General features: G+C 51.8%; 1 protein-coding gene across 3 annotated transcripts in view; it reads left to right on the top strand.

The window, feature by feature from the left end:
* The window catches only part of CLIP2 (CAP-Gly domain containing linker protein 2), a 109,409-nt gene that overhangs the window by 6,627 nt on the left and 80,282 nt on the right, over nt 1-22,500 (top strand). For all 3 annotated transcript variants that reach the window (XR_004058073.1, XM_030933075.1, XM_030933076.1), the window contains exon 2: nt 21,562-21,749. Coding sequence is in view for 2 of the 3 variants with exons in the window: in XM_030933075.1 (XP_030788935.1) it covers nt 21,629-21,749 (121 nt within the window). In the remaining variant the exon portion in view is untranslated. The remainder of the gene's footprint in view (nt 1-21,561; nt 21,750-22,500) is intronic.

The raw sequence follows: 22,500 nt of genomic DNA, 5'->3' as shown, positions 1-22,500 counted from the left end.
CAATTCATTTCTTTACTTTGCTCACATTCAGCTTCTTTGGAGCCAGGGACCACAGAGGAGGAGTTGGAAGACGTCTGAAAGGGGCTTGTGTGTTCCTGGTTTGATTCCAGAAAGGATTTGAGGTGATTTACAATGATAAATGCAGTCTAACCTGATTAAAAGTAAATGAGAAAATTAGGCCAGGAATCAGGGCTCATGCCTGTAATCCCAGCACTTTGGGAGGCCAAGGAGGGAGAATTGCTTGAGCCTAGGAGTTTGAGACCAGCCTGGGCAACAGAGCCAGACCTCATCTCTACAGAAAATTAAAAAAAGTAGCTGGGTGTGGTCTCAGCTACTTAGGATACTGAGGCAGGAGGATCTCTTGAACCCAGGAATTTGAGTCTGCAGTGAGCTATGATCGTGCCACTGCACTCCAGCCTGGATGACAGAGTGAAACCCTGTCTCAGAAAAAAAGAAGAGAAAAAAAAGTTTTTATAGAGGTAATCAAGTTCAAAGGAGGTCATTTGGGCCCTCATCCAATATGACTGGTGTCCTCATCCAATATGATCACTGTCCTTGTAAGTAAAGGACATCTGGACACAGGCATGTTCAGAGGGAAGACCACATGAGGACCCAGGGAAAAGACAGCCATCGCCACGCCAAGGAGAGAGGCCTCCGAAAAAAACAACCCTGCTGTGCCCAGTGCCATGGTTCATGCCTGTAATCCCAGCACTTTGGGAGGCTGAGGTGGGCAGATCACGAGGTCAGGAGTTCAAGACCAGCCTGGCCAACATGGTGAAACCCCGTCTCTACTAAAAATACAAAAATTAGCCAGGTGTAGTGGCGCACACCTGTAATCCTAGATACTCGGGAGGCTGAGGCAGGAGAATCTCTTGAACCTGGGAGACGGAGGCTGCAGTAAACTGAGATTGCCACGTTGCACTCCAGCCTGAGCAACAGAGCAAGACTCTGTCTGAAAAAAAAGAAAAAAAAAAAAAAAAAAGGGCCAGGCACGGTGGCTCATGCCTGTAATCCCAGCACTTTAGGAGGCCGAGGAGGGCAGATCACGAGGTCAGGAGTTCAAGACCAGCTTGGTCAATATGGCAAAACCCCGTTTCTACTAAAAAGATAAAAAATTAGCCAGGTGTAGTGGCGTGCACCTGTAGTCGCAGCTACCCGGGAGGCTGAGGCAGGAGAATTGCTTGAACCTGGGAAGCGGAGCTTGCAGTGAGCCGAGATCGTGTCACTGCACTCCAGCCTGGACGACAGAGTGAAACCCTGTCTCAGAAAGAAAAAAAAAAAAAAAAGTCTGAGTGAGACTTTGTCTCAGAAAAAAAAAAAAAAAAAAAGCAAAAGAAACCAACCCTGCTGACACCTTGACCTTGGACTCTTTCAGCCTCCATAGCTGTGAACCCTACATCTCTGTTGTTTAAGCCACCTAGTCTGTGATCCTTTGTAATGACAGCCGTAGCAGACTAATACAGTCCCTAAGACCAGCATTTGTTCCCTTATGGACACCATCGTCCCGCGTTACTGGCTGATCAGCTGCGGGTTGCCTCTCTGACGCAGGTATCTGGGCTCCTGGCTTGCTGCTCCGTCCCTTCTTCTTGGAGTCTGTGTCCTCAGTCAGCTTGGGTCTGGGGTACGGGGGAAGAGATGCATCTGTACAGCTACAGAATCCTAGTGCGAGCTCAGGACAGCCTCTGAGAGCAGCTGTACCAACAAGAGCAGGAACCGGCTGGGTGTGGTGGCTCACACCTGTAATCCTAGCACTTTGGGAGGCCAAGGCGGGAGGATTGCTTGAACTCAGGGGCTTGAGACCAGTCTGGGCAACCTAGCAAGGGCCCATGTCTGCAAAAAAATAAGAAAAAAATAACTGGACGTAGTGGCGCCTGCCTGTAGTGCCACTGGGGTGGGAGGAGCTGAGGCAGGAGAATTGCTTGAGCCTGGGAAGTTGAGGTTGCAGTGAGCCATGGTTGTGCCACCACCCTCCAGCCTGGGCGACAGAGTAAGACCCTGTCTCAAAAAAAAACCCAACTGAATAAGAAAACAAGGCCGGGCGCGGTGGCTCACGCCTGTAATCCCAGCACTTTGGGAGGCCGAGGCCGGTGGATCACAAGGTCAGGATATCGAGACCATGGTGAAACCCCGTCTCTACTAAAAATACAAAAAATTATCCGGGTGCGGTGGTGGGCGCCTGTAGTCCCAGCTACTCAGGAGGATGAGGCAGGAGAATGGCGTTTACCCGGGAGGCGGAGCTTGCAGTGAGCCGAGATTGCGCCACTGCACTCCAGCCTGGGGGACAGAGCGAGACTCCATCTCAAAAAAAGAAAACAAAAGCAGGGCCCCCGCTTTGAGAGGAAGCCCCAGCCTCTGTCTACTTGAACCCCTCCAGTGATAGGGAGCTTACTGCCTGTTCCTTTGTTTGTGGGACCTACCCCTGGGAACACTCCATGCCTTGTGTGCTTGGGGGACCAGCCTTTCCAGCACAACCTGTCAGTCGGAATGTTGATCTGCTTTTCTCTGTCCTTCCCAGAGATGGCTCTGAGCAGGCTGGTGAATGTGGCCATGAGGTGTGAACAAGACACTGTAAGAATCCAGCTCGATGTGGGGAGGACGAGAGTAGCAGAGGAGGGCATTTTTTTCTTTTTTTTGAGATGGAGTCTCACTCTGTCGCCCAGGCTAGAGTGCAGTTGTGCCATCTCAGCTCACTCCAACCTCCACCTCCAGGGCTCAAGCAATCCAGAGGAGGGCATTTTAATGCATTCATATATTCACTAAACATATATTTTTGAGCTCCTGTATGGGCTGGGTGCTGTCCCAGGTACCGAGAGCCCAGCAATGAACAAGATACGGAAAGATCTTGCCTTCCTAAAGCTGCACCCACGGGCTGGTGCAGTGTTCACACCTGCAATCTCAGCGGTTTGGGAGGCCGAGGCAGGAGGATCGCTTGAGCCTAGGAGTTCGAGACCAGCCTGGGCAATGTCGTGAGTCCCCGTCTCTTATTTTTATTTATTCATTTATTTTGAGACACAGTTTCACTCTCTCGCCCAGGCTGGAGTGCAGTAGCGTGATTTCAGCTCACTGTGACCTCCACCTCCTGGGTTCAAGCAATTCTTGTGCCTCAGCCTCTCCATTAGCTGGGATTACAGGTGCCTGCCACCACACTCAGCTTTTTTTTTTTTTTTTTTTTTTTTTTTGGTATTTTTAGTAGAGACAGGGTTTTGCCATGCTGATCTTGAACTCCTGATCTCAGGTGATCCACCCGCCTCGGCCTCCGAAAGCGTTGGGATTACAGGCATGAGCCACCGCACCTGGCCCCATCTCTATTTTTATTTTATTTTATTTTATTTTTGATTTTGTTTTGTTTTGTTTGAGACGCAATTTCACTCTGCTGCCCAGGATGGAGTGCACTGGCGCAATCTCAGCTCACTGCAGCCTCTGCCTCCTGGGTTCAAGCGATTCTCCTGCCTCAGCCTCCTGAGTAGCTGGGATTACGGGCATGTGCCACCACACCCGGGTAATTTTTTGTATTTTTAGTAGAAATGGGGTTTCACCATGTTGGCCAGGCTGGTCTCGAACTCCTGACCTCAGGTGATTGCCACCGCCAGCTTTGGCTTCCCAAAGTGCTGGGATTACAGGCGTGAGCCACTGTGCCCAGCCTGTCTCTATTTTTTAAAAAATGTTTAAATAAAAAAGTTGCAACCAGTGAGAGGTAGGGCATTCTAGGAACCCAGCATGGCACGTGCGAAGGCCTGGACATGTGACCTAGTGGATATGAGTGTGGGAGGGTGTCTGTGGCTTTCAGCTAGAATTTGATGACTAACATGCGGTTCCCTTTCTGGAAGCAGCAAAAGAAAAGAACCAATGTTGAGGCCAGGCACGGTGGCTCACACCTGTAATCCCAACACTTTGGGAGGCCGAGGCAGGATAATCACTGGAGCCCCAGAGTTGGAGACCAGCCTGGGCATCTTGGCAAAACCCTGTCTCTATAAAAAATACAAAAATTAGCCAGGTGCAGTGTCTGTAATCCCAGCTACTCAGGAGGCTGAGGTGGGAGGATTGCTTGACCCCCAGGAGTTTGAGGCTGCAGTGAGCTGTGATCATGCCACTGCATTCCAGCCTGGGCAGCACAGCAAGACCCTGTCGCAAAAATAAATAAATAAATAAATAGTAAAGACCCTGCCTTGAAGGCTAATTAGTGACTGTCCTCACCCCTGGGCCACCAAATTAGTTCTGTTCCTCCTCCACCCTTCCTGCCCCTTGTAGTGTGCTGGGCTGCCCCTCAGGGGCATAGTTTGCTCATGGCCTGCTGGGTTCGTCTTTTCTCCAAGACACCACACCCTGGAGTGGACCCTGGTTTGCACCCCGTCCCCTCTGGCTGGGGTGGCTTATGCCACTCAGGGACCAGGCCTGAACCTCAGTGGGCTCAGCCTCTTCCCCAACCCTTGCCTGCAGGAGAAGGTGTAGGAGTGAGAGAGCACCCTGGGGTGCTGACTTGAGGCCCTTCTTCTTCTTCTTCTTCTTTTTTTTTTGGAGGCAGAGTTTTGCTCTTGTCACCCAGGCTGGAGTGCAATGGCGCGATCTCAGCTCACCGCATCCTCCACCTCCCAAGTTCAAGCGATTCTCCTGCCTCAGCCTCCCAAGTACCTAGATTATAGGCATGCACCACCATGCCCGGCTAATTTGTATTTTTAGTAGAGACGGTGTTTCTCCATGTTGGTCAGGCTGGTCTCAAACTCCTGACCTCAAATGATTCGCCCACCTTGGCCTCCCAAAGTGCTGTGATTACAGGCATGAGCTTCCGCGCCTGGCCTCTTCCCACCTTTCGTAGTCTCCGGCGTCTATTACTCACCTCTGTATTTTCATGTATACCCATTGTTTAGCTCCCACTTGTAAGTGCCATCATGTGGTATTTGATTTTCTGAGTTGTTTCGCTAGGGATAATGGCTCCCAGTTCCATCCATGTTGCTGAAACAGACATGATTTCATTCTTTTTGATGGCTGAGTGGTATTCCGTGGTAGACATATACCACATTTTCTCTATCCAGTCCTCCCCTGACGGACACATATGTTGATTCCATATCTTTGCTCTTGTGAACTGTGCTGTGATCAACATACCAGTGCAGGTATCCTTTGGATAGAATGAATCATATTCCTTTGGGTAGATGGCAATTAGTAGGATTGCTGGATGGAAGCCCCATTCTATGTTCAGTTCTTTGAGAAATCTCTGCACCGTTTCCCATAAAGGTACTAATTTGCATTCTTACCAGCCGTGTATAAGCGTTCCCTTTTCTCCACATCCTCTCCAACATGCATTGTTTTCAGGCTTTTGAATAATAGCCAGTCTGACTGGCGTAAGATGGTATCTCATTGTGATTTTAATTTGCATGTTCTGATGATCCGTGATGCTGAGCATTTTTTATACGGTTCTTGGCCGCTTGTATGTCTTCTTTTGTATGCACTGTTTTTATGTCCGACTTCTTTCACTCAAGATTGTAATTGCGAGGTTCTTACATATCATTGCATGCAGTTGGCATTCATTCATTCTCATTGCTGTATGTTGTTCTACTATGTGAGCAAACCACAGCTTGTTTACTTTTATTATTATTATTATTATTGAGACAGAGTCTCGCTCTTATCTCCAGGCTGAAGTGCAGTAGCATGATCTCGGCTCACTGCAACCTCCACCTCCAGCATTCAAGCAATTCTCCTGCCTCAGCCTCCCGAGTAGCTGGGATTACAGGCACCCATGACAATGCCTGGCTAATTTTTTTTTTTTTTTTTTTTTTTTTTGTATTTTTGGTAGAGACGGGGTTTCACAATGTTAGCCAGGCTGGTCTGAAACTCCTGACCTCAGGTGATCCGCCCACCTCGGCCTCCCAAAGTGCTGGGATTACAGGCATGAGCCACTGCGCCCGGTTTTTTTTTTTTTTTTGAGACAGAGTCTTGCTCTGTTGCTAAGACTGGAGTGCACTGGCGTGATCTCAGCTCACTGCAGCCTCTACCTCGTGGGTTCAAGTGATCCTCCTGCCTCAGCCTCCCAAATAGCTAGGATTACAGGTGCCTGCCACCAAGCCAGGCTAATTTTTGTATTTTTAGTAGAGATGGGGTTTCACCATGTTGGCCAGGCTGGTCTCGAACTGCTGGCCTCAAGTGATCCACCCTCCTTGACCTCCCAAAGTGCTGGGATTATAGGCGTGAGCCACCATACCTGGCCTTATTGACTCATTCTAATGGTGATGGATGTGTGGGTTATTTTCGGTGTTGAACCTTTTTTTGTGGCTGGTGGTTCTGAGCATGCTAACTCTGTGTGTGTCCAGCTCTTATACGACAGACAGGCTGGGCGTTCCCAGAGCCCTGTGGTCCCCAGGCTGTTGGCAGGGCAAGGAAGATGCCTCCTTTATTTTTAACTTTTTTTTATTTTTTAGAAACAGAGTCTTACTCTGTCACCCAGGCTGGAGTGCAATGGCATGATATCGGCTCACTGCAACCTCCGCCTCCCTGGTTCAAGCGATTCTCCTGCCTCAGCCTCCCAAGTAGCTGGGATTACAGGTGCCCACCACCATGCCCGATTAATTTTTGTATTTTTGTAGAGATGGGGTTTCACCATATTGGTCAGCTGGTCTCAAACTCCTGACCTTGGGTGATCTGCACACCTCAGCCTCCCAAAGTGCTGGGCTTACAGGTGTGAGCCACCGCCCCTGACCAGAAGATGCCTCCTCTACAACTGAGGAACCGCAGCCCTGAGCTCGGACATAGTGAGAATGGTAGTGTGTGGGACCAGAACCCGGGCTTTTAGACTCAACCCTTGCTTGTCTCCCAGCTGCAGGTGCCAGAGAAGTTGGGGTTTGACTGGGGCACTTGGCCTGGGTCTGTCTTGCCCTGCTCAGCCCAGGAGCGCCGAGCCCTGCGCTGTGTAAACCTGGTCCTCACTATCCACTGTGATCTTGTCAGTTTCATCTCCTTCCCTCCTGTTTGAAGCCACATGGGCTTGTGGAGCCTGGGTTCTGGCCCCAGATCTGCTGTGATGCTGGGGCAAGGCTCCATCCCCATGCTGGCTCTCAGCTGTCCCCACTATCTGGATGGCCACCAGGCCAATGGGTGCTCTCAGGGCACCTCAGGATTTATCCCCACCCCATTCTTCTTGGGGCTCCCTCAGTACCCCCACTGCTGGCCAGCAACTGTGTGAGTGTTGCCTGCACAGCTCGGGCTGCAGCTCCCCACGGGCCTGGCAGAGCAAGTGGGAGAAGGCTGACCAAGTATGGGTGGAGACAGCGGCACAGACAGCCGGGCACCCTCCCATCGGCTCTCCCAGACCCGAGGGATAGTGTATATAAAGCTCAGAGCTTTGGCTTCCGCCTGAGAGCCGGCAAGACTCACAGGGAAGGGGCCGTCCAGCCCTGCCCTCTGCTTGCCCTGGGCAGGGAGGATGTGGAGACTCTAGCTTCACCACTGGGTGACCTAAGTCAAGCTTCTGGGATTCCCTGAGCCTTGGGTAAATGCAAACAAAGCCTTGTGGGATAGACAGGCAGTGGGGCCCGTGGATCAGGTGAGGTGCCAGCCTGGAGTGGTGTCACACCCAGGACCCCCCATTGGATTCTGCATGGTGCAGGATTGGGGTGGGACTGGCATTCTAGTGCATGTGTGGGCATTGGGGTGCTTGTAGGGCAGGACTTGGGGAGCCCCCTTCATGCTCAGAGCAGGGCTCACCATTGGCTCAGAAAGCCTGGCCTGGCAGTCAGCATTTGGGGTCCTCTCTGTTGGGGGCTTGCTTCTTGGTGGGTGCGCAGTGGAGATAATGTTTCCTTCTCCCTCCCCTTGTGTCTCTTATCTTTTTTTTTTTTTTTTTTTTTTTTTTTTTTATAAATGGGGTCTTAGGCCAGGTGCGGTGGCTCACGCCTGTAATTACACCACTTAGGAGGTAAAGGCGGGTGGATCACCTGAGGTCAGGAGTTCGAGAACAACCTGGCCAACATGGTGAAACCCTGTCTCTACTAAAAATACAAAAATTAGCCAGGTGTGGTGGCACACTCCTGTAGCCTCAGCTACTTGGGACGCTGAGGCACTAGAATCACTTGAACCCGGGAGGCAGAGGTTGCAGTGAGGCGAGATTATGCCACTGCACTCCAGCATGGGTGAGAGAATGAGACTCGGTCTAAAAAGAAAAAGGGTCTTGGCCGGGCGCGGTGGCTCAAGCCTGTAATCCCAGCACTTTGGGAGGCCGAGGCGGGCGGATCACGAGGTCAGGAGATCGAGACTATCCTGGCTAACACGGTGAAACCCCGTCTCTACTAAAAAAATACAAAAAACTAGCCGGGCAAGGTGGCGGGCGCCTGTAGTCCCAGCTACTCGGGAGGCTGAGGCAGGAGAATGGCGTAAACCCGGGAGGCGGAGTTTGCAGTGAGCTGAGATCTGGCCACTGCACTCCAGCCTGGGTGACAGAGTGAGACTCCTTCTCAAAAAAAAAAAAAAAAAAAAAAAAAAAAAAAAAAAAAAAAAGAAAAAGGGTCTTGCTCTGTGGCCCAGGCTGGGATTCAGTGGGACAATCACAGCTCACAGCTCACTGCAGCCTCAAACTTCTGGGCTTGAGCGATCCTCCCACCTTAGCCTCCTAAGTAGCTGGGACTACAGGTGTTTGTCACCATGCCTGGCTAATTTTTTTTTTTTTTTTAATTTTAATTTTTTAGGAGGTGAGGTCTCACTGTGTTGTCCAGGCTGGTCTCGAACTCCTGGCCTCAAAGTGATCCTCTTGCCTTGGCATCCCAGAGTGCTAGGATTGCAGGCGTGAGCCATCATACCTAGCCTATCTTTATTTTTCTTTAAAAAAATGATTAAGAAGCCGGGCACAGTGGCTCACGCCTGTAATCCCAGCACTTTGGGAGGCCAAAGCAGGCGGATCACCTGAGGTCAGGAGTTCAAGACCAGCCTGGCCAACATGGTGAAACCCCATCTCTACAAAAATATAAAAATTATCTGGGCATGATGTCAGGTGCCTGTAATCCCAGGTACTCGGGGGGCTGAGGCAGGAGAATCGCTTGAACCCACGAGGTGGAGGTTGCAGTGAGCTGAGATCACGCCATTGCACTCCAACCTGGACGACAGAGGGAGACGCTGACTCAAAAAAAAAAGAAAAAAAGATTAAGAAATCTGTTAGATATTCAGAGGAATAGACAGTATACATTGAACATCCATGTGCATCCCATAGGGCTAGGAAACAAACCTTAGAAATATAACAAAGGCTGGGCATGGTGGCTGATGCCTGTAATCCCAACACTCTGGGAGGCTGAGCCAAGAGGATCGCTTGAAGCCAGGAGTTCGAGACCAGCCTGCGCAACACAGTGAGATCCTGTCTCTACAAAAATTATGGTGGCATACACCTGTGGTCCCAACTACTTGGGAGGCTAAGGAGGGAGGATCACTTGAGTCCAGTAGTTCGAGACTGCAATGAGCTATGATTGCGTCACTGCACTCCAGCCTGGGTGACAGAGGGATACCCTGTCTCCAAAAATAAATAAATGCATAAATAAATAAATAAAGTCCCCAGTTACTCCACCCCAGTCCCCTCCCACCACCAAACCACCCCTCCCTGCTCTTACAATGGAGTTCATCCTGTAGGTGCCTCCAGGGCAGGCAGGCCAGTTGCCAGGGAGGGCCCTCCAGGGTACCACTCGTCCCTCCAGTGTACATTCACATCCCCTGTGCAGACCAGGGGCTCTGCCATCTGCACCTACCCACCCACTGCTCTGCCCCCCTCCAACACTTGGCATCGCCAGGCCTTTTGACTTGCCCATCAGATGGGGCATCTTGGGTTTGCCTTTTCCTGGGGAGGTCCAGTGGCTGTCTCTCAGCTGGTGGGTTGTGCAGCCTGGCCTCCCCCGCAAAGGCTGGTCCCATTCCTGCCCACCTATTGTTGGGTGCCCTCAGATTGGTGCCCTGTGGCTGCAGTTCTCTGCTGCAGCCCCTACTTCCCCCCACCTCCCTCGCAGTGTTCCCTCTCTGTCCCAGATCAGGCCACATTTTGTTTGTTTTTGAGATGGAATCTCACTATGTTGCCCAGGCTGGTGCTCAGGCAATGGCACCATCTCAGCTCACTGCAACCTCTGCCTCTTGGGTCCAAGTGATTCTCCTGCCTCAGTCTCCCAAGTAGCTGGGATTACAGGCGCCCACCACCACACCCGGCTAATCTTTCCATTTTTAGTAGAGATGGGGTTTCGCCATGTTAGCCAGGCTGCTCTTGAACTCCTGACCTCAGGTGATCCTCCCATCTTGGCCTCCCAAAGTGCCGGGATTACAGACATGAGCCACCATGCCCGGCCACATTTTGGGGATCCGCTTCCATCTCAGCAGCCCCCAGCGGGCCTCTCTCCCTGCACCCCAACCTCACCGCCCCCGCTGGCAGTTCACCATCATCCTCAGCTCCCAGAGTGGTCTTGCTGGCGTGCTTGTCTGATCGTGGGGGACCCCTGGCTTGGAGTCTTTCTGTGGCCCCTCATCCCCTCAGCCTGATTGCTGGGGCACGTCAGGGAGAGCCTGCCTGTCTCTTACACTCTCTAGATGCCCCCCTGCATTCCAGCCCGACCAGATTCTTGGGCATTGGGTGGACCTGGCAGAGTGTGGTCAGTTTCCCTTGCCAGATCCCAGATCCTCTGCCCCACAGGTGTTCTCTGCCCAGGCTCCAGGTTACGGGGCCCTTGCTCCTCCGAGAGGTGCTGTTGTGCCTGCTGCCTTAGGGCTTGTGGCATGTGGGTAGGGACTGTGCTGAGCCTACCTCTGGAGCCTGATTGTGGGGACTGTGGGTTACACCTCAGGAAGTGTGGGCATGAGTACCCCAGCTGCCGGGACCCCTGAGGGCCCTGGAGAGAGTGGGCTCTGGTGAAGGCTGGATATGACCCACCCCAGCCAGCAGGAGCGTCCCTGCCAAGCACCTGCCCCTCCGGGAGTGAGCCACGTCCGGGGTCTCTGCAGGCGTGCCCACTTCCTGGCTCCCACCTCCCTCGCCCCAGGACGAGGCTGGCCCGCCAAACTGAAACGGGCTTTCCACTGCTCTATTTGGCACCCGTCCTTCTCTGCCAGGGCCCTGATTGGCAGAGAGTTCCGAGGCTGCAGCCCGCCACCCCTGGACAGCTGAAATGGAAGCCATGAAATGCAGCCGGGGCTTGTCTCCGGGAAACGGCAGAGGAGGGTGGCACAAAAGGGGGACTGTTGGTCTGAATACCACCCCGCCCTCGCCTGTCCATCCTGTGCACCAGGGCCTCCAGAGAGTAGTGACAGTCCCCTTCCTGAGCAGCCGGGCACACTCCTGGGGTGTCTTCTCTGCCTCATTCCCAGGAGGTGGTGGTGATACTTGTACCCCATTTTACAGGTAATGAGACTGAGGCTCTCTCTGGGCCAAGGGCTCACAGCCACTCGGGGTAAGTTTGGGGTTTGGAGCTGGGACTGCGCCAGGCTTCCCCACCTCCCACACTGGCTGAGTGTGGCCAGAGGCCAATTTATCATCAAGTCCCAGCGTTTTCCAAGAATCCCTCTCTATTCCTCTGTCCCACCAGCACAGCTGAGTCACACGAGGGCAGGTGGCCTCCCCCCTCTTCCTGTTCACCATTCTCCCCTCTCCCCTTCCGGGTACTCCTGGGGGACAGGGGGGCTGCTCCCCCTCTGCACCCTTCTCCCCCTCCCACAGCGAGGGTGACTGGGCCTGACTGAATGCTGCCTTGGTTCTCCTCTCCTGCCAGCTCTTTGGTTTCCTTTGTGAGCCGTGGCAGGCGGACGCTGTCCCCGGAGGCCAGGGGCCTCACAAATGTTATTCCAGGGCTGGGCTGGGCAGGATGGGAGGTAGGGAAGGGCCAGACCCAGGTCTGATTCCAGGACAGTCACTTAGCAGTGTGTGACTTTGAGTCCCTGAACTTCTCTGCACTCAGGAAGCTCCACCTGTCACAGGACCTCTGCCTTGTCCAGGGGCTGAGGACATGAGACCACATTCGTGCAATGCCTGGTAGACAGTAGGTTCATGTTTTTTTTTGTTTTTTTGTTTTTTTTTTGAGACAGAGTCTCGATCTGTCGCCCAGGCTGGAGTGCAATGGCACCATCTCGGCTTACCACAACCTCTGCCTCCTGGGTTCAAGCGATTCTCCTGCCTCAGCCTCCTGAGTAGCTGGGACTAAAGGTCCCCACCACCATGTCTGGCTAATTTTTTTTTTTGTATTTTTAGTAGAGATGGGGTTTCACTATGTTGGCCAGGCTGGTCTCAAACGCCTGACCTCATGATCCGCCCGCCTCAGCCTCCCAAAGTGCTGGGATTACGGGCATGAGCCACCGCGCCTGGCAACGGTAGGTTCTTCATACTAGAGGCTGCTGGGGGGTTCGGGAGGGCCAGAGGGCAATTATGGGAGCGTTCCCTGGGAGGAGTGTGTCTGGGGATTTGTGGCCTGGAAGGCCTTTGTCCTCTGGGCCGCTGTAGGTTTGCTCTCGTGGGAATTCCAGATCATGGCTCTGTGCCAGGCACCATGGCCCAGGGTGGGTTCCCAGAGAGGAGAGACTATGGCCCTGCCTGAAGTTACCTGTGAGCTCCCGGGTGGCATGATGAAGATACACAAGAACAGCATACTCTCTCTTCCTGGGCCCCACATGTGATCCTGAGGTCCTGGGAGACTTCCTGGAGGAGGTGGCATCAGGCTGGGTGTCAGTAGGTAATGCAAATAGATGAAGTGAAACAGGTGGGAGAAAAGGCACAGGCGGCCTCTGGGAGGTAGGACAATGTCAGGCGGGTGGTAAGGACCTGCAGGGTCATCTGCAGGAGCCTCCAGTGCCAGGGACAGGGTTCTTATGCCTGGTCTCTGCCTCAGAGGGGATGCTGGCTGGTGGGGAGGCCAGACCGGCTGTGTGATGAGCTAGGCTGATCACCACGAGCCACTCAGACCTGAGTGCTACGTCCTAAGGAGGTGAGAATGGTGTCCTGGACTTCTCACCTCTTAGGTCAGTATCATTCATTCATTCATGATCTAGTTTGTTTATTTATTTATTTTTATTTATTTATTTTTGAGATGGAGTCTCGCTCCTGTTGCCCAGGCTGGAGCGCAGTGGTGTGATCTCGGCTCACTGCAACCTCTGCCTCCCGGATTCAAGCGATTCTCCTGCCTCAACCTCCCAAGTAGCTGGAACTACAGGCATGTGCCACCACCACGCCCAGCTACTTTTTGTATTTTTAGTAGAGACGGGGTTTCACCACGTTGGCCAGGCTGGTCTCAAACTCCTGACCTCCTGTGATCTGTCTGCCTCGGCCTCCCAAAGTGCTGAGATTACAGGCGTGAGCCACCACGCCCAGCCCTTTTTAAAAAAATTTTTTAACTTTTTTAGAGACAGGGTCTCACTCTGTCTCCCAGGCTGGAGTGCGGTGGTGTGATCACAGCTCACTGCAGCCTCAACCTCCCAGGCTGAAGCAATCCTCCCACCTTAGCCTCCCCAGTAGCTGGGACTACAGGCGCGCACCACCACACCCGGCTAAATTTTGTATTATTTTGTAGAGATAGATTTTTGCCATGTTGCCTGGGCTGGTCTCAAACTCCTGAGCTCCAGCAATTCACCCACTTCTGCCTCCCAAAGTGCTGGGATTACAGGCATAAGCCACTATGCCCTGCCTCTCCCATCTTAAGTGTATGGTTTGGGCCAGGCATAGTGGCTCACACCTGTAATCCCAGCACTTTGGGAGACCGAGGTGGGTGGATCACCTGAGGTCAGGAGTTCGAGACCAAGCTGGCCAACATGGTGAAACCCCGTCTCTACTAAAACTTAAGTGTATAGTTTGATTACTTCTAGTATAAACGCAGAGTTGTGCAACTATCACCACACCCCAGTTTTAGGACATTTCTACCACCAGAAAGTTCTCTGTGCCCATTTGCAGCCAGTCTGTGTTTCCAGGCCCAGGCAACCACTGATCTGCATCCTGTGTGTACAATTTTGAAACTGCATATGAACGAACTCATACAATATGGAGTCCTTCGTGTCTAGTTTCTTCTACTTAGCAAAATGTTTTAAACATTCATCCGGCCTGGCGTGCTGGCTTACACCTGTAATCCTAGCACTTTCGGAGGCTGTGGCAGGTGAATCACCTGATGTCAGGAGTCTGAGGCCAGCCTGGCCAACATAGTGAAACCCTGTCTCTATTAAAAATACAAAAAATTAGCTGGGTGTGGTGGCGGGCACCTGTAATCCCAGCTACTCTGGAGACCGAGGCAGGAGAATCACTTGAACCCAGGAGGTGGAGGTTCCAGTGAACCAAGATCGTGCCATTGCACTCTAGCCTGGGCAACAGAGCGAGGCTCTGTCTCAAAAAAGAAAAAAACAAAAGCATTCATCAACAACTACTGATGTTGCACACATCAGTAGTTCTTTATTGCTGAGAAATATTCTATTATATAGATAATACCACTTTGGGCCAGGCATCATGGCTCACACCTTTAATCCCAGCACTTTGGGAGGCTGAGGTGGGGGGAATTGCTTGAGTCCAGGAATTCAAGACCAGCTTGGGCAATGTAGTGAGACCCTGTCTCTACAAAAAAAAAAAAAAAAAAAAAAAAAAAAAAAAAAAATTTAGCCGGGCGTGATGGCGCATGCCTGTAGTCCCAGCTACTGGGGAGGCTGAGGTGGGAGGATTGCTTGAGCCCAGGAAGTTGAGGCTGCAGTGAGCCATGATCACGCCACCACACTCCAGCCTGGGTGACAGAGACCTGTCTCTGTTCTAAAATAAAAATGAAGACTGGTCATGGCAGCTCACTCCTATAATCCCAGCACTTTGGTAGACTGAGGCAGGAGGATCCTTTGAGTCCAGGACTAGCTTCGGCAACATAGTGAGACTCCATCTGCAAAAAAAATTAAAAGTTAGCTGGGCATGGTGGCATTCGCCTTTGGTACTAGCTACCCAGGAAGCTGAGGTGGGAGGATCACTTGAATCCAGGAGTTTCCAGTCTGTAGTGAGCCATGATTGCACCACTACACTCAGCCTGGGTGACAGAGTGAGACCCTGTCTGAAAAATAAAAATAAAATAAAAAACAGCTGCTCTACTTTTGTTTGTAGATGCACTGGTTGATGGAGATTTTACTTTGGTGCTGTTATGAGTAAAGCTGGTATGAACACTTGCTTATAAAACTTTCTATGGACACATGTTTTTGCTTCTCTTGGGTGGTTGGGTTATATGGGAGGTATATTTTTAACTTTCTTTTTTTTTTGAGACAAGGTCTCACTTTGTCATCCAGGCTAGAGTGCAGCGGCACAATCTTGGCTCACTGAAATCTCTGCCTTATGGGTTCAAGCGATTATTATGTCTCAGCCTCCCAAGTAGTTGGGATTACAGGCATGTGCCACCATGTCCTGCTAATTGTTTTTGGATTTTTGGTAGAGATGGGTTTTCGCCATGTTGCCCAGGCTGGTCTCCAACTCCTAGGCTCAAGTTATCCGCCTACCTCAAGCTCCTATTTTTACTTTTTTTTGAGATGGAGTCTCCCTCTGTTGCCCAGGCTGGAGTGCTGGAGTGCAGTGGCGTGATCTTGGCTCACTGCAAGCTCTGCCTCCTGGGTTCATGCCGTCCTCCTGCCTCAGCCTCCCAAGTAGCTGGGACCGCAGCCGCCTGCCACCACGCCTGGCTAATTTTTTGTATTTTTAGTAGAGACGGAGTTTCATCGTGTTAGCTAGGATGGTCTCGAACTCCTGACCTCGTGATCTGCCCACCTCGGCCTCCCAAAGTGCTGGGATTACAGGCGTGAGCCGCTGCACTCTGCCACTATTTTTATCTTTAAGAAACTGCCCAACTGTTTTCCAAAGTGATTGTACCATTTTTTATTTCCACCAATACTACGAGCATTGCAGTTGTTCTGCATCCTCATCAGCCCTTGGTATTGTCAGCTTTAAAAATTTTTAGCCATTCCCTTTGGTGGGAAGTGGCATCTCTTGTGGTTTTGATCTGCATTGCCTGGATGAGTAATAATGTTAGTCATCTTTGCATGTGCGTATGGGCTCTTTGTATATCTTCTTTGGTGAAATGTGTATTCAAACCTTTCACCCATTTTTAATTGGGTTGTTGCCTTCTCAGTGAGTTGCAGAGTTCATTATGTTTCCTGAATACCAGCCCTGGCTGGGCGTGGTGGCTCATGCCTGTAATCCTAGCACTTCCAGAGGCAGAGGCAGGAGGATTGCTTGAGCCCAGGAGTTTGACCAGCCTTGACAACGTGACTAGACCCAGTCTCTACAAAAAAATGAAAAACAATTAGCCAGGCATGGTAGGGTGCACCTGTAGTCCTAGCTACCCAGGAGGCTGAGACAGGAGGATTGCTTGAGCCCAAAATTTGGAGGCTGCAGTGAGCTATGATCGTGTCACTGCACTCCAGCCTGGGCGATAGAGCAAGACCTCATCTCAAAAATAAAAAATGAAAAAAAAAAAGAAAAGGAAAAAAAAAAATGCAAGTATGGGCCAGGTGTGATGGTTCACACCTGTAATCTCAGCACTTTGGGAGGCCGAGGCAGGTGGATCATTTATTTGAGATCAGGAGTTCAAGACCAGCCTGGCCAACATGGTGAAACTCCATCTCTACTAAAAATACAAAAATTAGCCAATGTGATGGCAATGGGACACTTGTAGTCCCAGCTACTTGGGAGACTGAAACAGGAGAATCGCTTGAACCTGCGAGGTGGAGGTTGCAGTGAGCCGAGATTGTACCACGTGGGTAACAGAGCAAGACTCTGTCTCCAAAAATAAATAAATAAATAAATGAAAGAATGAAAGTCTGTTATTAGATACGATTTATAGCTGTTTTCTCTGTGGGAGGGTTTTTGGGCAGAGAAGAGGCCCTGGGCGGGGTGTCAGGAGGGGGAAGGAGTTCCTTGAACCTCATTTGAGTTCCAGCAATGCTCTCTCTTCTCTGCATCTGGAATTCCTAGGTGAGAGGGTCCCCCAACTGAGCCACAGGAGCAGGAGGTTCATTTGGTCACCCACAAGGTGGGACATTTACTGTCACCAGAGACTGCCCCCACTCACCTTTGCTGGCGTTGGAGATGCTGACCCAGCCTAACCAAGCTCTCAGAGAGCTGTGCCCAAAGTTGGCTCCCTCATTGAACAAACCACCAGGAGGGCCAGGTTCTGGGGACCAAGGGAACAGCCTTATACCCCAGCATGATCAACTCCCGGTCCCCAGAATTCCCGGGGCACCAAGGGCATTGGGAATGTCGGATTTAGCAGGTCCTGAGGGCCAGGGCTGGCAGGCATGCCCAGTGCTCTCATGGGCACACCAGGGCGTGTCAGCTCCACTGCTGTGTGCCTGGGGGCAGCTCGCTTTCCTCTGCTCTTACAGCTGCCAGGCCGAGGGAGGAGGCAATCCTTCACTCGGATGTGCCAGGACAGGTAGTAACGTTGCTGACTCATCGGATGTCCTGAGAACACACACACATTCCTGCCGTGAGCATTGTGGGTTGGCATCTGTATTCATCAGAACTTTTTTGGAAATGCAAATGACATTGTCCCTCAAATAGGTTTAGGAAAAAAAAAAGGCCAGGCGCAGTGGCACATGCCTGTAATCCCAGCACTTTGGGAGGCTGAGGTGGGAGGATTGCTTGACCCCCAGAGTTTCAGACCAGCCTGGGCAACATAGTAAGACCCTGTCTCTACAAAAAGCTTGTAAACATAGCTGGGGGGTTGGTAGCATGCACCTGTGGTCCCAGCTACTCGGGTGCCTGGGAGGTTGAGGCTGTAGTGAGCTGAAATCGTATCACTGCACTCCAGCCTGGGCAACAGAGTAAGACCCTGTCTAAAAAAAAAGAGAGAGAGAGAGAAAAAAAACAATTGTGAGATTTGTTGGTTGATGTAAACGAAGAGCTCAGCTAGGCACCGTGGCTCAAGCCTGTAATCCCAGCACTTTGGGAGGCTGGGGAGGGGGGCAGTTCATGAGGTCAGGAGATCAAGACCATCCTGGCTAACACAGTGAATCCCCGTCTCTACTAAAAATACAAAAAATTAGCCGGGCGTGGTGGCGGGTGCCTGTAATCTCAGCTACTCGGGAAGCTGAGGCAGGAGAATGGCACGAACCCAGGAGGCGGAGCTTGCAGTGAGCTGAAATCGCACCACTGCACTCCAGCCTGGGCGACAGAGCAATACTCCGTCTAAAAAAAAAAAAAAGAAGAGCTCGAGTGGCCAGCTTCAGGCTCAGCTGGATCCAGGCCCTCCTGGGGACTCAGCTCTGCTGTCTCTGTTGGCACTGTTCCCTGGCAGGCTCTCCCATGCGGTGACCAGAATGGCCCCTGCAGCTTCTGGCTTGTATCCTACACCCAGGCAGCCCCAGAGCAGGGAGAATTCTTCCTGAAGGTTTCAGCCACAGCCCAGGCTCTGGGACGCCTCACATGATCTTGCCTGATGGCCAGGCCTGTGTTATACATCCCTTCTAGGAGTGGGAATGAGGTCAACCCACTTAAGTCATATGAGTCAAGGATGGGGAAAATGTAGACCAGGAGCGGTGGCTCATGCCTGTGATCCCAGCACTTTGGGAAACCAAGGGGAGGATTGCCTGAGGTCAGCAGTTTGAGACCAGTCTGGCCAAGATGGCAGAAACCGCCTCTCTACTAAAATACAAAAATTAGCTGGGCCTGGTGGCGGGCGCCTGTAGTCTGACCTACTCAGGGGCTGAGGCAAAATAATTGCTTGGACCCAGGAGATGGAGGTTGCAGTGAGCCAAGATCGTGCAACCGCACTCCAGCCTGGGTGTCAAAATGACTCTGTCTCAAAAAAAAAAAAAAAAAAGAAACCGGGGAAAAGAGACTGGGTACAGTGGCTCACGGCTATAATCCCTGCATTGTGGGAGGCAGAGGTGAGAGGATCACTAGAGGTCAGGAATTCGAGACCAGCCTGGCCAACAAGGTGAAACCTCGTCTCTACAAAAAATACAAAAATTAGCCAGGCATGGTGGTGGATACCTGTAGTCCCAGCTACTTGGGGGACTGAGGCCGGAGAATCGCTTGAACCCAGGAGGCAGAGGTTGCAGTGAGCTGAGATCGTGATGCTGCACTCCAGCCTGGGCAACAGAGTAAAACCCTGTCTCTAAAAATAATAATAACAACAAAATTAATGGAGAAAAGGTTTCTTCAAAATCTGCGACTGCAAATATGGCTGGACAGACAAGGGCATCTCCTGTATCAGAGATTTCCTGTTTCCGAGGTCCAGACATGAGGACGCTTTTGCCTGGAATCCTCCATCTGACTATGGTGCTCTGAATTTCCTCTCCCCATTGGATGGTGCTCCCCAGGGCAGAGGCCAAGTCCTACTTACAGCTCTGGGGCAGGGATGGGGCCTGGCTCATGGTGAGCCTTCCGGAAACATTGGGTGCATTAAAGTTTGTGAGTATAGGATAGTGGGGAAGAGGCCTGGAGGTGGGGGGCTTGTCCACCTCTCCAGCCCCCTGCAGCCAGTCCCATCTTGCTGCCCCCAATCCCCTAAACAGATAGTGTCATGCCTGGAGGCTTTGCTCCTCTCCAGAGTCCCTTTTGTCCTATAAGCTCTTCTCTGCTTCATCATAGTAACACAAAGCTGGCCAGGCATGGTGGCTCACACCTGTAATCCCAGCACTTTGGGAGGCTGAGGCCCACCTTGGCCTCTCAAAGTGCTGGGATTGTAGGCATGAGCCACTGCGCCTGGGCTTTTTTTTTTTCTTTTTTTTTAATTTTAATTTCCGGCCGGGCACAGTGGCTCACTCCTGTAATCCCAGCACTTTGGGAGTCCAAGGCGGGTGGATCACCTGGGGTCAGGAGTTCTAGACCAGCCTGGTCAACATGGCAAAACCCCGTCTTTACTAAACATACAAAAATTAGCCGGGTGTGATGACAGGCGCCTGTATTCCCATCTACTCAGGAGGCTGAGGCAGGATAATTGTTTGAACCCAGGAGGCGGAGGTTGCAGCAAGCTGAGATCGCGCCATCACACTCCAGCCTGGGGAACAAGAGCGAGACTTCGTTTCAAAAAAAAAAATTTAGGTTCCGGGGTACATGTGCAGGATGTGTACATAGGTAAATGTGTGCCATGGTGGTTTGCTGCACCTATTAATCCATCACCTAGGTATTAAACTCAGCATGCATTAGCTATTTTTCCTGATGCTCTCCCTCCCCTCACCCTGCCCTTCAACAGGCCCCAGTGTGTGTTGCTCCCCTCTCTGTGTCCATGTGTTCTCATTGTCCACCTCCCACTTATAAGTGAGAGCATGCGGTGTTTGGTTTTCTGTTCTTGCGTTAGTTTGCTGAGGATGATGGCTTCCAACTCCATCCATGTCCCTGCAAAGGACATCATCCTGTTCTATTTTATGACTGCTTTTTTTTTTTTTTTTTTTTTGAGACAGAGTCTTGCTCTGTCACCCAGGCTGGAGTGCAGTGGTGCCATCATGGCTTATTGCAGCCTCTGCCTCCCAGGCTCAACCGATCTTCCCGTCTCTGCCTCACAAGTAGCTGGGACTACAGGCATGTGCCACCATGCCTGGCTAATTTTTTATTTTTTATTTTTCTCTAGAGATAAAGTCTTGCTATACTACCAAGGCTGGTTTCAAACTCCTGGCCTCAAGCAATCCTCCTACCTTGGCCTCCCAAAGTGTTAGGATTACAGGTGTGAGCCACTGCTCTCAGCCCTCTTAGGGCTTTTTTTTTTTTTTTCTTTTGAGACTAGAGTCTCGTTCTGTTGTCCAGGCTGGAGTGCAGTGGCGCGACCCCGGCTCACTGCAACCGCTGCCTCCCGGGTTCAAGTGATTCTCGTGCTTCACCCTCCCAAGTACCTGGGACTATAGGCGTGTGCTACCCAGCCTGGCTAATTTTTGTATTTTTAGTACACACGGGGTTTCACCATGTTGGTCTGGCTGGTCTTGAACTCCTGACCTCAAGTGATCCACTCACCTCAGCCTCCTAAAGTGCTGGGATTACAGGCGTGAGCCACTGCGCCTGGCCCCTTTTAGGGCTTTTAATGACCATAGTCAGCGTGCAGCTCACACTTTGAAAAGGTTTCACACTGTCGCCCAGGCTGGAGTGCACTGGAGCTCACCGCAGCCTCGAGCTCCTGGGCTCGAGCGATCCACCAGCCTCAGCCTCCCAGAGTGCTGGATTGACAGGCCACTGTACCTGGTCTAAAAGTGGTCTTTGTTGCAAACAGCTTGATGCATGCTCGTGGGATAGAGGATGAAATATCTTTCACTTGTAATAAATTTCTGCAACCAAAAATAAATAAAGACACAAAGCCTTCATGGTGGAAAGGCAGGCAGAGGTCCTGGCTAGATGGCGGCCTGGTATAGAGTTGAGGCAGGTAACCCCACACCAGGACATAAGAGGGGAAGGCATAAGCCTCTCTGTGTGTTTGTCCTGCCCCTGCAGTAGAGGGGGCGCGTGCTGGGATGGTGAGTCCGAGAGCGGGAATATGGCCTGTGCCTGTGCGGCAACGGGAGCAGTGAGCTGATAGGTTAAATCGGGTGTTGCCTCGTCCAGCCCACCTCAGGAGGGATGTGTGGTGCTCACTGGCCCTTGCGGGTCTGGGGGCCATTGGGAAGTGATGATGTGATCGCTCCTGTCTCTGCCCGCAGGTGAATGAAGATGGCAGAGAGGATGTGACCAGCACTCACCCTTGACCACCTGCCCAGTGGCACCGCCATGCAGAAGCCCAGCGGCCTGAAGCCCCCCGGCCGTGGGGGGAAGCACTCCAGCCCCATGGGCCGGACATCCACTGGGTCCGCTTCATCCTCGGCGGCGGCGACCACTGGCTCCAAGGAAGGTATGTGGCGTCAAGGATCGGGGATGAGGGGACTGGCTACATGGGATGAGCGTTCTTCTGGAAGAGCCCCAGGAGCACAGGCCACTCTGTGACCAATCTGATGGGAGATGCTGAGTGTCGTGAGCTCCCGTAATGGGGTCTGAGGTTGGTAGAGGCTTCCCTAGGGAGGGGAGCTGAGGTCTGGAGGGTGAATAGCTGATTCAGTAGCTGAAGAGGAAAAGGGCCGGGTACGGTGGCTCACGCCTGTCATCCCAGCACTTTGGGAGGCCAAGATGTGCGGATCACTGGAAGTCAGGAGTTTGAGACCAGCCTGGCCAACTTGGTGAAACCCCATCTCTACTAAAAATACAAAAATTAGCCAGGCGTGGTGGCAGGTGCCTGTAATCCCAGCTACTCAGGAGGCTGAGACAGGAGAATCACTTGACTCCGGGAGGCAGAGGTTGCATTGAGCTGAGATCACGCCATTGTACTCCAGCCTGGGCAACAGAGCGAAATTCCGCCTCAAAAATTAAAAAAAAAGGGAAGGGTATTCCAAGTAGAGGGAACAGCACATGCAAAGGCTCAGAGGCAGAAAGGAGCGTCGTGAGTACAGAAGAGGGAGAGAGCGTGGGTGTGGCTGGGGCAGTCTGCTGCTATGCAGGTGGTCCTGGGTGACTTGGAGGTGTGCGGGGAGTTTCATTTTCATCCTAATAATGAGAGCTACGGGAGGGTTTAAACCAAGATGAGTATGATGGAAGGAACTAGCAGCAAT

Source organism: Rhinopithecus roxellana, chromosome 6 (assembly GCF_007565055.1).
Source record: "Rhinopithecus roxellana isolate Shanxi Qingling chromosome 6, ASM756505v1, whole genome shotgun sequence".
NCBI lineage: Eukaryota > Metazoa > Chordata > Mammalia > Primates > Cercopithecidae > Rhinopithecus > Rhinopithecus roxellana.
Note: the sequence above shows the minus strand (reverse complement) of the source record. Positions and strands in the feature narration are given on the sequence as shown.